This window comes from Carlito syrichta, unplaced genomic scaffold (assembly GCF_000164805.1).
Source record: "Carlito syrichta isolate Samal-C Ts95f unplaced genomic scaffold, Tarsius_syrichta-2.0.1 Scaffold143244, whole genome shotgun sequence".
Lineage (NCBI taxonomy): Eukaryota > Metazoa > Chordata > Mammalia > Primates > Tarsiidae > Carlito > Carlito syrichta.
Window position 1 is genome coordinate 46,728 of NW_007087340.1, and position 13,632 is coordinate 60,359.

At 52.7% G+C, this 13,632-nt stretch overlaps 1 protein-coding gene across 1 annotated transcript in view; it reads right to left on the minus strand.

Moving 5' to 3' along the window:
- Window positions 1-11,008: 11,008 nt before the first annotated feature.
- Window positions 11,009-13,632, minus strand: part of LOC103251622 (rap guanine nucleotide exchange factor 1) — an 8,664-nt gene continuing 6,040 nt past the window's right edge. Inside the window, exons 9-10 of the mRNA XM_008050210.2 lie at window positions 12,344-12,472; window positions 11,009-11,686 (exon numbers count right to left, since the gene is read on the minus strand). Of these exons, the coding sequence (XP_008048401.1) occupies window positions 11,536-11,686; window positions 12,344-12,472 (280 nt within the window). The 3' untranslated portion in view covers window positions 11,009-11,535. The remainder of the gene's footprint in view (window positions 11,687-12,343; window positions 12,473-13,632) is intronic.

Sequence of the window (13,632 nt, forward strand, 5' to 3'; positions counted from 1 at the left end):
ACATAGTGAAACCCCTGTCTTTACCAAAAACAAACCCAAAACCCACAAACCAAAAACTTGTTATTACTATTGACTTTTGTATATGTGGATACATATACCTATGATGTATGCACACGCATATTCAAGTGCAAAGTACAGTGTCTGAAGGATATTCTGAACTGCTGATTGCTGCCTTTTGGGAAGGAACATGACTAAGGAAGGTTGTGTAATACATTGCTGGATTTTAAAATAGGATGTGTTAGGCCAGTGGTGGTGGCTCACGCCTGTAATTCCAGCACTTTGGGAGGCTGAGGCAAGAGGATTGCCTGAGCTCAGGGGTTCGAGACCAGCCTGGGCAACTGGTTGAGACCTTGTCTCTACACGAAATCCAAAAATAAGCTGGGCGTGGTAGCGCATGCCTGTGGTCCCAACTACTTGGGAGGCTAAGAAGGAAGGATAGCCTGAGCCCAGGAGGTTGAGGCTGTGGTGAGCCATGAGCGCGCCACTGCACACCAGCCTGGGTGACAGTGAGACTCTGACTCTAAATAAATAAATAAAGGATGTATTACTTGCATGACTAAAAAATGATAAAATAATGGCATGTCATTTTTGACTCAGAAATTCCAGTTTTAGGACTGGACAGTCTGTTTTCCTGAAGCAAGCAGTCCAGCATGGAGATGGATATTTACCTGATAGTGTCGTTGCAAACTATGCTAAAACATGGCCAAGTGTGGTGGCTCAGGCATGTAATCTCAGCACTTAGGGAGGCCGAGGCGGGAGGATGGCTTGAATCCAGAAATTCAAGATAGACCCGGGCAACATAGTGAGATCTCGACTACAAAAATAAAAAAAAAATTGGGTGTGGTGGTGTGCACCTGTAGTCCCAGCTACTCAGGAGGTTGAAGTGTAAGAATCACTTGAGCTCAGAAGTTGAGGTTGCAGTGAGCCATGATCATGCCACTGCACTCCAGCCTTGGCAACAGAGTGAGACCTTGCCTAAAACTGACAAAAAAGACCCCAACCAAACAAAAAACAGCTAAAATGCCACAAAGGAGAGGCCACTGTACCAAGTCTGAAATGTTGAGTGTAACTGGGAAAAAACAGTGATGAAATGAAGGTGCACTGTAGTCCCAGCTACTTGGAAGGCTGAGGCGGAAGGATCGCTGGAGCCCAGCAGGTCGAGGCTGCGGTGGCCGGGAGTGGCCACTGCACTCCAGTCTGGGTGACAGAGCGAGACTCCAACTCAAAAAAAAAAAAAAAAGGGGCATCCTGATTTTAGAGATGTTAAAGTCTCTTAGAATCGTCCTAACGTGGCACACAGGTGGTTTGAGAGAGTGGCAAAAAGGCTTTTCTGAGCTCAAGTTGTGAATGTATGAAGACCCGATGAGATGCTGCTGAACTGCATTTGAAAGTGGTGGCATATGGCCGGGTTCGGTACTTCAGCTTGTAATCCCAGCACTTTGGGAGGCTGAGGCGAGTGGACTGCCTGAGCTTGCAGGTTCGAGATCAGCTCGGACAACTTGGGGAGCCCTCAACTCTACAATAAATAAATAATTATCCGAGCGCGGTAGCGCCTGTAGTTCTGGCTACTTGGAACGCTGAGGTGGAAGGATTGCCGGAGCCCAGCAGGTGAAGGCTGGGGTTGCAGTGAGCGTGAGACTCCAACTCAAAACAAAAAAAAGTGGTGGCATCATTTTGAATTTCACCAGCAACAGACTGGAGCTCCATGGCTTTCCATCCTCATCAACCCCTGGCATGTCAATCTCTATCTTTTTATTTTTATTTAATTTTAAGTTGGGGTCTCACTCTATTGCCCAGGCTGGAGTGCAGTGGCATGAGATACTCTCCTATTGTCTTCTAGATCTAGAGGCTTTATTGCTTACTTTCACATTTTGGACTTGCCACTAACCTGGACTAGATCCCAGAAGTCTAGTGCCATGATCACACTTCATCATGGGGCTTGACAACCTGTTTTTTTTGAGTCGGGGCCTCACTCTGTTGCCAAGGCTGGAGTGAAGTGACACGATTATGGCTAACAGTAGCCCCGACCTACTGGGCTTAGGCGATTCTTCTGCCTGAGTCTCCCAAGAATCTGGGATTACAGATGCACACCACCATGCCTGGTTAATTTTTTTGATCTTTTGTAGAGCTGAGAGCTCACTGTGTTGCCCAGGCTGATCCAGCAGTCCTCTTGGGCTCAAGTAATCCTCTCAGCTCAGCCTCCTGAGTAGTGGAGGCCATTATGCCACAAACTCACTTCTTACTTCTGATACAGATTGTTGTTTTCTGTTTACATAATGTTATTATCTACATATAATGAGTTTTATTTTTGGTCTTTCCAATTCTTACCCCCTTTGTGTATTTTTCTTGTCTTATTGCACTACCAGGACCCCAGTACAATGCTGAATAGAAGGACTGACAGTGGGCAGCCTTCTTGTTGCCAGTCTCTAAATGAAGGCTTTCAACATTTCACCTTGTTAAAAAAAAAAAAAAAAAAAAAAATATATATATATATATATATATACATATATATATATTTCACATTAAGGGAGTACCCTTCTATTCTTAGTTTACTAAGAGGTTTTAAAAATTATGCATGGATCCTGAATTTTATTAAATTATGTCTATGTATCTACCAAGAAAATTACCAGACTTACTCTGTTATATGGCAACATGTATTGATTTTCAAATGTTGAAATCGCTTTTTATTCCTGGAATAAACTCATCTTGACCGTGAGGTATTATCCTTTTTGAATATCACTTGATTCAGGTTGCTAAAATTTTGTTTAGGATTTTGCATTGTGTTCGTGTGGAATTGGCCTATACTTTTCTTGTTATGGTGTGGGCATTGGGGTTATGTTGGTGACATCACAAGAGCTGAAAAATGTTTCGGAATTTTTGAGAAGTGTCATATAATATTATTATTATTATTTTTTTTTTGAGTTGGAGTCTCACTCTGTCGCCCAGACTGGAGTGCAGTGGCCACCCCCAGCCACAGCAGCCCTGACCTGCTGGGCTCCGGCGATCCTTCCGCCTCAGCCTTCCAAGTAGCTGGAACTACAGGCACACGCTGCCACGCCCGGCTCGTTTTTTTGATTTATTGTAGAGATGAGGTCTCACCGAGTTGCCCAGGTGGGTCCCGATAATCCACTCACCTCAGCCTCCCAAAGGCGTGGGATTACAGGCTGAGCCACCAAGCCTGGCTATATAAAATTCTTAAAGTGTCTGTGAGACAGGTGTGTTAAAACTTCCCACTTGTAGATTGCTCCATTTCTCCTTGTACTTCTGTAGCTTTTGCTTTACATATTTTGAGGCTATGTAATTAGATGCATACAAATTTAAAAGCTGTCATATGTTTCTATTGAATGTACATATATCCTTAGTGTCTCTTTGTAACTCTAGCAATGCATTTCGCCTTGAAGCCTTTTTCTGATATATATGTAGATATATTTCTCTCTCTCTCTCTCTCCACACACAGACACCCTTTTTTTTTTTGAGTTGGAGTCTCACTCACCCAGGCTGGAGTGCAGTGGCACGCTCACAGCCACTGCAGCATCGACCTGCTGGGCTCAGGAAATCCTTCTACCTCAGCCTTCCAAGTAGCTGGAACTACAGGCATGCACCATCACGCCCAGCTAATTTTTTGATTTATTGTAGAAATGAGGTCTCACCAAGTTGCCCGAGCTGTTGTCAAACCTGTGGGCTCAGGCAATCCCCTCACCTTGGCCTCCCAAAGCTACCACGCTCGGATCCTCCTTTTTTTTTTTTTTTTTTTTGAGACAGAGTCTCACTCTGTTGCTCAGGCCAGAGTGCAGGGGCATGATCCTGGCTCACTATAGCCTCAACCTCCTGCACTCAAATGATCCTCCCATCTCACCCTCCCAAGTATCTGGGACTACAGATGTGTGTCACCATGCCTGGCTCACTTTTTTTTGGTATTTTCTTTTGTAAAGATGAGGTCTCACTATATTCCCCAGGTTGCTTTTTCTGATATTAATATAGCTATGCTAACAGGCTTTGGGGGAATTTACTTACAGAATATAACTTTTCCATAATTTTACTTTCAACCTTTCTGTACCCTAAGTTTTATATAGACACATCTTTTCAACAGCATATAGGTTTCAAGAGCACAGTTTGACTCAACTGGAAAATTTACTTAATACAGTTTCTTGGGGGGTAGGTTTTTTTTTTGAGTCAGGGTCTCCTTCTGTCACCCAGTTGGATTGGTACAGTCAGGGCTCACTATGGCTTTAACCTCCTGGGTTCAGGTGATCCTGCTTCAGCCTCCCAAGTAGTTGGGACTACAGGTGTGCACCACATTTTGAATTTTTGTAGAGATGAGGTCTCACTGTGTTGCCCAGACTAATCTTTTTTTTTTTTTTTTTTTGAGTTGGAGTCTCACTCTGTTGCCCAGACTGGAGTGCAGTGGCCACTCCTGGCCACCGCAGCCTCAACCTGCTGGGCTCCGGTGATCCTTCCGCCTCAGCCTTCCAAATAGCTAGAATTACAGGCGTGTGCTACCACGCCCGGCTAATTTTTGATTTATTGTAGAGATGAGGTCTCGCCAAGTTGCCCAGTAGGGTCTTGAACCCTCAGGCTCAGGCAATCCACTCACCTCGGCTTCCCAAAGCGCAGGATTACAGGCTGAGTCCAAGCCCGACCCCAGACTACTCTTGAATTCCTGGGTTCAATAATCCTCCTGCCTTGGCCTCCCAAAGTGCTGGGTTTACAGGGGTGAGCCACTGTGCCTGGTCGGTGGGGCAGGGGGAGGTTTAAATCCACCACCTCACTTTTTGTTTTCTGCTCCCATTAGTGCTGTGCTGCTTTATTATCTCATTTCTTCCTCTTTATTTGCTTGGCAATTATACTTTTTTTTTCAAGTCACAGTCTATGTCACCCCAGGCTGGAGTACAGTGGCATGATCATGGCTTACTGCAGTCTCCAACTTGGTCCAAGCGATCCTCCTACCTCAGCCCTATGACTAGCTGGGACTACAGGCATGTGCCACTACATCCAGCTATGTTTTAAATTTTTTGAAGAGATGAGGTCTTGCTGTGTTGTCCAGGCTGGTCTTGAACTCCTGGGCTCAAGTGATCCTCCTGCTTCAGTGTCCCAAAGTGCTAGGATTACGGGTGTGAGCCACTGCACCCAGGATGTTTCTGATTTTAGAGGAAATACTTTTTTTTTTTTTTTGAGTTGGAGTCTCACTCTGTCGCCCAGACTGGAGTTCAGTGGCCGCTCCCGGCCACCGCAGCCTCGACCTGCTGGGCTCTGGCGATTCTTCTGCCTCAGCCTTCCAAGCAGCTGGAACTACAGGCGTGTGCTACCACGCCCGGCTAATTTTTTGTTTTATTGTAGAGATGAGGTCTTGCCAAGTTGTCCAGGCAGGTCTTGAACCCGCGGGCTCAGGCAATCTACTCACCTCAGCCTCCCAAGGCGTGGTATTACAGGCTGAGCCACCAAGCCCGGCTAGGAAATACTTTGAACATTTCACCATTAAGTATGATGTTTTTATGGGACTTGGATAGTAATCTTTATCAAGGATGCTTTCTACTTCTAGTTAACTAAGAGGTTTTTTTGAGTGGGAGTCTCTGTCGTCCAGGCTGGAGTGCAGTGGCACTGCTCACAGCCACCACATCCTTGACATGCTGGGCTCAGGCAGTCCTTCCACTTCAGCCTCCCAAGTAGCTGGAACCACAGGCACGCGTCACCACGTCCTAGCTAATATTTTGATTTATTGTAGAGATGAGGTCTTGCCAAGTTGCCCAGTTTGGTCTTGACCACCCCTGAGCTCTAGCAATTCTCTCGCCTCAGCCTCCCAAAGTGCTGGGATTACAGGCTTGAGCCACCATGCCTGGCCAAGAGTTTTTTAAAAATAAAAATTATATATAGATCTTTCATTTTTAGGATAGCCTATTCTGTGACTATTGAGGTGATTCTATGGCATTCTTCTTTTGTTTATGTTGTACATTAGAGGGAGGTGAAGCCATGTTGTGAAAATATATAAACCCCGAAATCTCATTGGTTTCACTTTTCACTCATGTCAAGCCCAGTTTGGGTGGTCCCTGTCCAGGCTCCCACCACTTGGGACTTTGCCATCTCAGAACTTGGACTCCACATGTGCTGTGAGTGGAAAAGAGCAAGTGTGCAATAATTCCTAAATGTCCAGCCCAGAGTGACAAATCTCTCTGCCCGAGATCTCATGCAGGTAGAGCTGAGAAGTGTAGCCCCCACGCTCCTAGGAAGGGAAGGCAAACCAGATGTGTGGACATCAAGGTCTAGCATGAGGGAATATGATGCCCTCAAATTACTGAGATCACACCATCCTTGCATGGGCTAAATGACATCCATTAACTGAGATTGTGCCATCCTTGCATGGAGATGACAGCCATTAACTTACTGAGATTATGCCATCCTTGCATTTTGCATTTATGAGATAAGCCCAACTTGGTTGGGAAGTATTGATTTTGATGCATTGTTGGTTGGGGGTTGCTAAAGTGGTAAGTTTTTCATTAGCATTCATAAATTAGACTGATCTGTAATGATCTTACGATCTTGCCAGAACTTGATGTTATAGGTCATTTATAAACTGAGTTAAGAAGTGTTTCCCAGCTAGGCTCAGTGGCTCAGTCTGTAATCCCAGCACTTTGGGAGTCCGTGGGTTGGAGATCAGCCTGGGCAACCTGGCAAGACCTTGTTTCTACAGCAAATAAAAAATTAGTCAGGCATGGTAGCATGTGTCTGCAGTTCTAGCTATTTGGAAGGCTGAGGTGGAAAAATCACCAGAGCCCAGCAGGTTGACGCTGGGGTGGCCGTGAGTGTGCCACTGTACTCCAGCCTGGGCAAGAGTAAGACTCCAACTCAAAAAAAAAAAAAAAAAAGTGTTTCCTTTTCCCTTTTTTATTCTCAGGTGTGTTTATGTAAGACTGAATTTACTTGTTTTGTAAAAATGACCCGTTGAGCCTGTCTGGACCTGATGTCGGTGGGTGGATTTCAAACCAGGCCTAATTAATGCCAAGTACTACTTCTTTGTAGCACTTATCATGGTTGTGATAATTTTACTTGTGTGGTTTTCTTGATTAAGAGGATTGAAGGAGATAAAGCAGTCTGGAAAGTGCTTGGTACCCCAAAATGCCCTCCCGAAACTGTTCCAAGTATGAAGACCTTAGGAGACAGAAACTGTTATTACCCTGCTTCTACCTGGGGAAACTGGGAGGCAAAGAAGAAAACCACTTACCCTTTGGCTTATCAGATGCAGACTCAGGATGGAGCCCTCTGTAGCCAAGGGCTAAATTCCTCCAGCTTGTTGCCAGCAAATGCAGGACTCAAATGGCCCAAGCTCTGCCTTGGGTTCCTAAATAATGCACCCCCAGTGAATGAATGAATGAATGAAGAATGAAAGAACAGTGACCTCAATGCACACTGAGCCTACCTCATCCCACTGGGGGAAACACTGGGCAGCCATTGTACCCTAGAAGTTCAGCCTTGTACAACCGGGGGCAGCACCCAGATCGCTGACCCAGAGGTCTGAATGCAGGTGGGCGGCTTGGGGAGCAGGGGCCCCTCGGCCCAAGCCCTTCTGTGGGGCTGCAGGTTTGGGTTAGAGCAGATATCAGAGCCTCCTGGGTCAGTGGCTAAGCACACATATTCCCAGGCCCTGGGTGGTGACCTCAAGAGGAGGTGTGGAACCCAGGTGTTTACTCTGTGACTGTGATTTCTCTCTGGTGAACGCTGCTGCCCCCCAGTCACCAAGCCCAGGGTAGGTAGCAGCAGTCCTTCACAGGGAAGGCTCAGGCCTTAGGTCTGTCTGGTCTGTCACCTTCTGGTACCCAGGGGGCGTCTGGGCCAGACCAGGCTCTCGGTGTTGCTGGCAGGTAGGGACTATGGGGGTGGGGGACGCAGGAGTGGACTGGTCTTTTGGGACCTCCGTGTGTCCACTTGCCACACTGGCCAGCAGCAGATCATGGGCAGCCTGAGGGTGAGGGACCTGCCTGAGGACACGAATGGCAAAGGAGAAAGCAGTAAGGCCCTGGCACCCCGGGAGGCTAACGGGAGGCTCTGCGATGCTTGGCACACAGCAGGCCCTCAGTCAGTGAGGAAGGGCTCGCCTGAAGTGGGAGGTCCCTGCCGTGAGGTCAGCCCGGAAATACTTGACTGCTCCCTTTGAAGGGACAGACTTAAGCTGCGGCATTCTGGGCTGGGTGAGAGGAGTCCACCTGGGGTGGCGTCTGAAGGGGAGGTCCCCCTTTCTCCGTCAGGTTCTGGTCTCCGGGCGCCTCTGCGTCCCCAGGTACAGAGGTGCAGCAGCCCTGGGCTTTCCCGGGCTGTCCTGCGGGTACCTCCTGCAGGGCTGAAAGCTGGGGGTTGGGAGCCAGGGCACGCACCAGAGGACCTACGCCGACACTGTGCTCCCCTGGGGATTAAGGCTCAGGCGCTCAGTCTCACTGCTGTGCAGGTGCAGGGGGCGGAGACCCTGGGACGCAGGGGACGGTTCTGGGAGATGACGAATGGCCTCCTGAGCTGTTAAGCCCCATCCCTTGCTCCATGCGGAGGGAACACAGCCCACTCAGGGCAGGGGCGGGACCAGGACCCCCACGTTTTCTGCAGGCGGCAGGGCCTGAGCCCCCGAGTGCTGTCTTATGGGGGAAAGGGACACAGGGCACACCTGCACGAGGCACACTATGCACGGTGGCGCTTCCAGGTGCGGAGAAGCCACGCCAGACCTGTGTCTGCCGAATGCCACCCTAGAAACTTTTTTCCCCCAGAACACTGTGGTGAAGGGGTGGCACAGCTCTTATGCAGGAACCCATTTCCAGGGCACATGAATGAGACATGAGTCCAAGAGGGAAGGTTCGGAAAGGAGCCGATGCTGGTGACATCCGTCCCCCTCAGCCAGAGCTGCCCCAACAGTGGCCAGCAGGCCCGGCGATGGAGACGGATGGCACCCAGGCCCAGGAGCCCGCCGCGAGGGGTCACAGAGGCGGCAAGGGCGGCACGACGTAGCTCGGATGCCACGTGAATTGCACACATGCAGCCTGCGGCGCAGACACGGCCCGGGGCCACTTTCATCGGTTTATTCTCTTTTCATATAAAAGTTACACATTTGAAATGTCTGCAGGAAGATGCCACTATCAGACGGGTTAGTTGGGGGATACATATTACAATGTAACACTGGGGAGCTCGTGGGGCGGGTCACGCTCCTCAGAATCGGGGTTCAGGTCAGACACGAGGTGTGCCCCCGCCCCCCCCACCTGCAGGCGAGAACTGACCGTCTCTGTCTGTAAAGACTCATTCCCACACCCACCCTGGCACCCCAAGAAACAGACTCGCCATGGCCAAGCTGTGGCACTGAGCACTGAGCACGGGGACACCTGTCAGCCAATAAGTTAAAGAGACACAGTGCACCTGGCTCTCCCATGCGGGGAGCCACCCAGCACTGCCTGCCTACTGCCTGGGCACCTCTAAGACCACCATGGTCTTCCAGCAAGGGCAGGGATGCTCGGGCCCTCCGGGGATGGGCACAAGCCTGCGCTGTGTTTGGGAAAGGCAGAGACCCTGCCGCCCTCCACCCAGCCCTGTCCACAGACGCTGACCTCCCACGGCCTGGTGAGCGGCCTGGGTCTCCGAGGCTGCAACACAGCTTGGCACTTGCCTGTGGCCCAGAGGGGACCCCCAGGGGCTCTCACAAGCACAGGGAGTTTGGCTTCGCACAACCCGAGGGCCTGTGAGCAGAGCGGGCCTCACACGGGCGCCTGCAGCAGCATTCGACAGAGCTGGCCAGGAAGGGGGCGAGAGGCAGAGGTTGAAATGAAGGGACTTGAAGAAGAGGGAACAAACGAAAAACCCAAGCCCACACACAATACTGTCAACAAACCAGCGACTCTACACACACACTCTTTAAATAATAAAGTGACAGGTTCCGCCGGCCTGCTAGGAGGAGCTGCTAGGAGGAGCCCCCTGACGTTTCACAGGTTCCCTCTTCTCTATGTACAGGACAAACTAAACACGAAAGAGGAGCCACAGCCCATGTTTCCTTCTTGATAAATGCGGCTCAGAAACCCTCGGGGGACGCAAAGTGACGTGGCCGTGGTAGAAAAATCCCAATTGTCCACGGATGTTGCTTTCCACGTTTGCCCTTGGTTCTGCTTAAACTGGGCTAAGTAAGCACAGGGGACCGTGGTGCTCACTCGCCCGAGTCCCAAGCCCAGGAGAAGCGAGCGCGCATTCATGAGGTGCAGGACCGGGACCCGGGGGGAGGCCTAGCTTCCGGGCAGCACCTTGCCCGCAGGCCCGTGCGCTGCCAGGGAGTAAGGCGGGGTGTGGCGAGTTCTGGCAGGCACCTCTGTCTGTCTGCCAAGTGCCTGCAAACCTCGCCCTGGATTGTCGCCCTCTGCAGCGAGCAGGCGTCTGAGGAGGAGGCGGGAAGGAGCACAGGCCCTCGAGGACACTCTGCCCGGGAGGAGGGCCTGCCGCCCCGCCCAGCCCTAGGCCTCTGCCTGCCCACACCCCGGGGACCGGCCAGGCCTCTGGAGGCCTTTCCTCTGCAGGAAGTGCTGACGGCACTGGCAGAAAGGTCTCAAGAGCCTGAAGAAGAGCCCACTGGCTGCCCTAGAGGGAGAAGGGGGGAGGGAGCCAGTGGGACCGGGAGGGACAGGAGATGGAGTTTAAGGCACACAGCAAGCAACGGGGGGTCAGGGAGCTGCTGGCATCGCTCTAGGACAGAGAAGGCTAGAGAAGGCCCCGCCGTCCCCCTCTGGGAACTCAGCCACGTGGAGCTCAGCTCTGGCCCCGCTCAGAGACGGTGAAAAAGATCCCCAGCACGACAAGTGTTCCTTTGACGACCAAGCCCCGCTTCCTCGGGCCTCCTCTTCCCAGCTACCCAGAGTGCCAGGTGGCGGGGCGTGGGGGGCTGAGGGGCCACGTGATGACACACCCTGCTGCTGCTGAGGTCCCGCCACAGCGCCCTGCCCACGCCATGGCCCGGGCTGCCGTCGGCAGGGCGGCCGAGGCGCCTGTGCGTCCCTTCCTGTGGGTCAGAGGCAGGAACTGGAGCGTGGAAGGGTCCCGGCCTGCTCTGCCCTCTGCCCAGCGGGCGGCAGCCCCTCACTCAGGGTCGCCTGGAGGGCAGCCTGCCCAGAGAGCTTCAGGCCGGCTCTCTTCTGCCGTTTTGAAGATTCAGGGGCCCTCAAGCTGAGGGAGGAGGAAGACTCCCGGCTCCTTGGCCTGCTGCTGCTGGCTCTGCTGCTCCCAGGCAGGAGGGGAGTGGGTAGGAGGGCCGGGGGAGGACAGAAGTGAAAGCAGAAAACAAACCAAACCGCCAGTTTGCAAAACCGTAACAAGACCTGCCTGCTGGCTCCACTGCGGCCCATCTGCTCTGGGAGGAGCGAGGCAGGAAGCGGCCGACAGGCTCCAGGCTCCTGCCCGGCGTGGCCGAGGCCCGGCCGGCCCATGGCTCTCAGGCCGGGACCCTGCAGTGCACCCAGCAGGTCCAGAGTCCCCTCCGGGCTCGGAGCCGCCCTCTGTGCTCTCGAGTTCTCCTCGGTCCGGCACCTGCTCCTAGGTCTTCTCTTCCCGGTCTGTCTTCCTCCTGGTTATGTTCCTGGGCTTAATTTTCAGAGAGAGTTCCCATAGGGCCTCCTCAGCCAGGTGGTCGCTGAAGTCGTTGAAGAAGTTAATGATGTCATCGTTTCTCCGGATGTCATAATGCCTGGTGCCAGGGACAGAGAGGCGGTCAGTGAGAGCCGTGTGGCTGTGACAGCCTGTCATGGGCGCCAACCTCTCGGAGGGGGCCGTGTTGGCCACACTGACACCCCTCACGGCAAACTGCCATGGCAGAGGCTACCATTACCCAATATGGCAGAGAACGCCAGTGCTCAGAGCTGGCACCACTGGCACACAGAGCACAGGTGGGCACACATGGGCCCTGCAGCCGGGCTCACCACAGGGAGACTGCAGAACCCACAGCCCCCATCCCTGCACAGAGCCCCGGGTGGACCCAGCACGGTAACGGTACCGCCACGACCCACCCTGGGTGGGTTCTGGTACTCCACCCAGCCTGCCCCTGCTGCCTTGGAGTCAGGCAGGTCAGTGCCTGCCAGCAAGGTGAACATCTGCTTCCTGGTATGCAGAACAGGACGACAAGACGTGCTGTCACTGGCTCTGGGCCCAGGGCCAGGCCTGGTGCTGAGCCTGTGACGGATGTTCTCGCGCTGGCCTGACAGAACCCAGAAGGAACTAGGGTGACTCCGCTCAGCAGACGGAAGCCCTGGGTCCTCTGTGGCCCCTGCCCGGGTCAGGGGCTGTGTCTCCAGCTCTGGAGTCAGACTCAGTCCCGCCCCGCCTCCTCCCGGGCGGCAGCACTCACGCCTGCTGGAAGCACCGCATGCTGTCGAGGATGTTGAACTGCTGCCACCGCTTGGAGAAGTTCACTTTCCCGTCAATGTAGTCGGGGTTTCCCAGGTGGACGAAGGTCAGGTCCTGCAGGATCAGCCCCCTGGAGGACAGACGCGGAAGCCTGTGACTGCGACGGAGGGCGACCTGGGAGGCAGCCGGCTCACCTCGGGTCCCCGCACCTGACCAAGGGCTCTGGCCCGCGGCTCTGGGCTGGGCCTGCACAGCTGCCGGGACCCAGAGCAGACGTAAGAGCAAGTCTGGGTCAGGCACTCTGGACCACAGGCCCCTGGAGGCGCCCTGAGAAGCCAGTGCAGGTGCTGGGGGAGCCTGAGAGGGGACCAGGAAAGGACAAGGGCGCAGGGGTATGGGCGGAGCTGGGTTCCTAAGGTAAGATTAATAAGTGAGCAGTAAAAAACACAACCTCAGACTGGGGGCCAGGGCTCGGACCCCCTTTTATAAGCAGATGTGATAACCTAAGAGGTGCTTCTGAACACAGAGGACTTCAGGCTAGATGGGAGAGGTAGGGCAGCTCTTCCACACAGGCAGGACTCAGCCAGAGGGCCCGAGCATGGGTCTGTGACGGCGGAGTGTTCAGTGAGGGCAGAGGCTGAGGGTCAAGACTGCAAGACCTGCGTCTCTGAGGGTGAGGTGTCAAGGGCAGCCTAACCCCAACCCCAAGGATTGCTGCAGCGAAAACTCAGCTCTTCGGGACTGCTGAGTTTCCTGTCTCCTTTTTGGAGATTCTGAATGTCCACTAGTATATTAAAGGCTCTGATAGGTCCTGCAACAAAGAAACTTATTTAGCTTTGATTTTTTCCCAATATTTCTCTTTTCCAGAAACATGCGCTCTGTGCATCCTGGGGCCCACACTCAGGATGCACTTTCTGAGTGTCTGGATGTCAAGTGCTCTCAGGGCTCGGGGTGACGGTGGACCCTCAGATGTTCTAACAGGCAGCCAGCCGTGAGAACCACTGGACACTGCACGACGCCCCAGGTGAGAAGAAAAGCGTGCCTGAACATGCTCACTGGCAGGCTATTGAGGCCATGGGAATGGGGCCGAGAGCCAGGGAAGGGGGGTTTTTATTTTGCACTTGACAGTTTTCTGTTTAAAATGCATCACAAGGGCCGGGCTCGGTGGCTCAGCCTGTAATCCCAGCACTTTGGGAGGCCGAGGTGAGTGGATTGCCTGAACCTGCGGGCTCGAGACCCGCCTGGGCAACTTGGCGAGACCTTGTCTCTACAATAAATCAAAAACTAGCC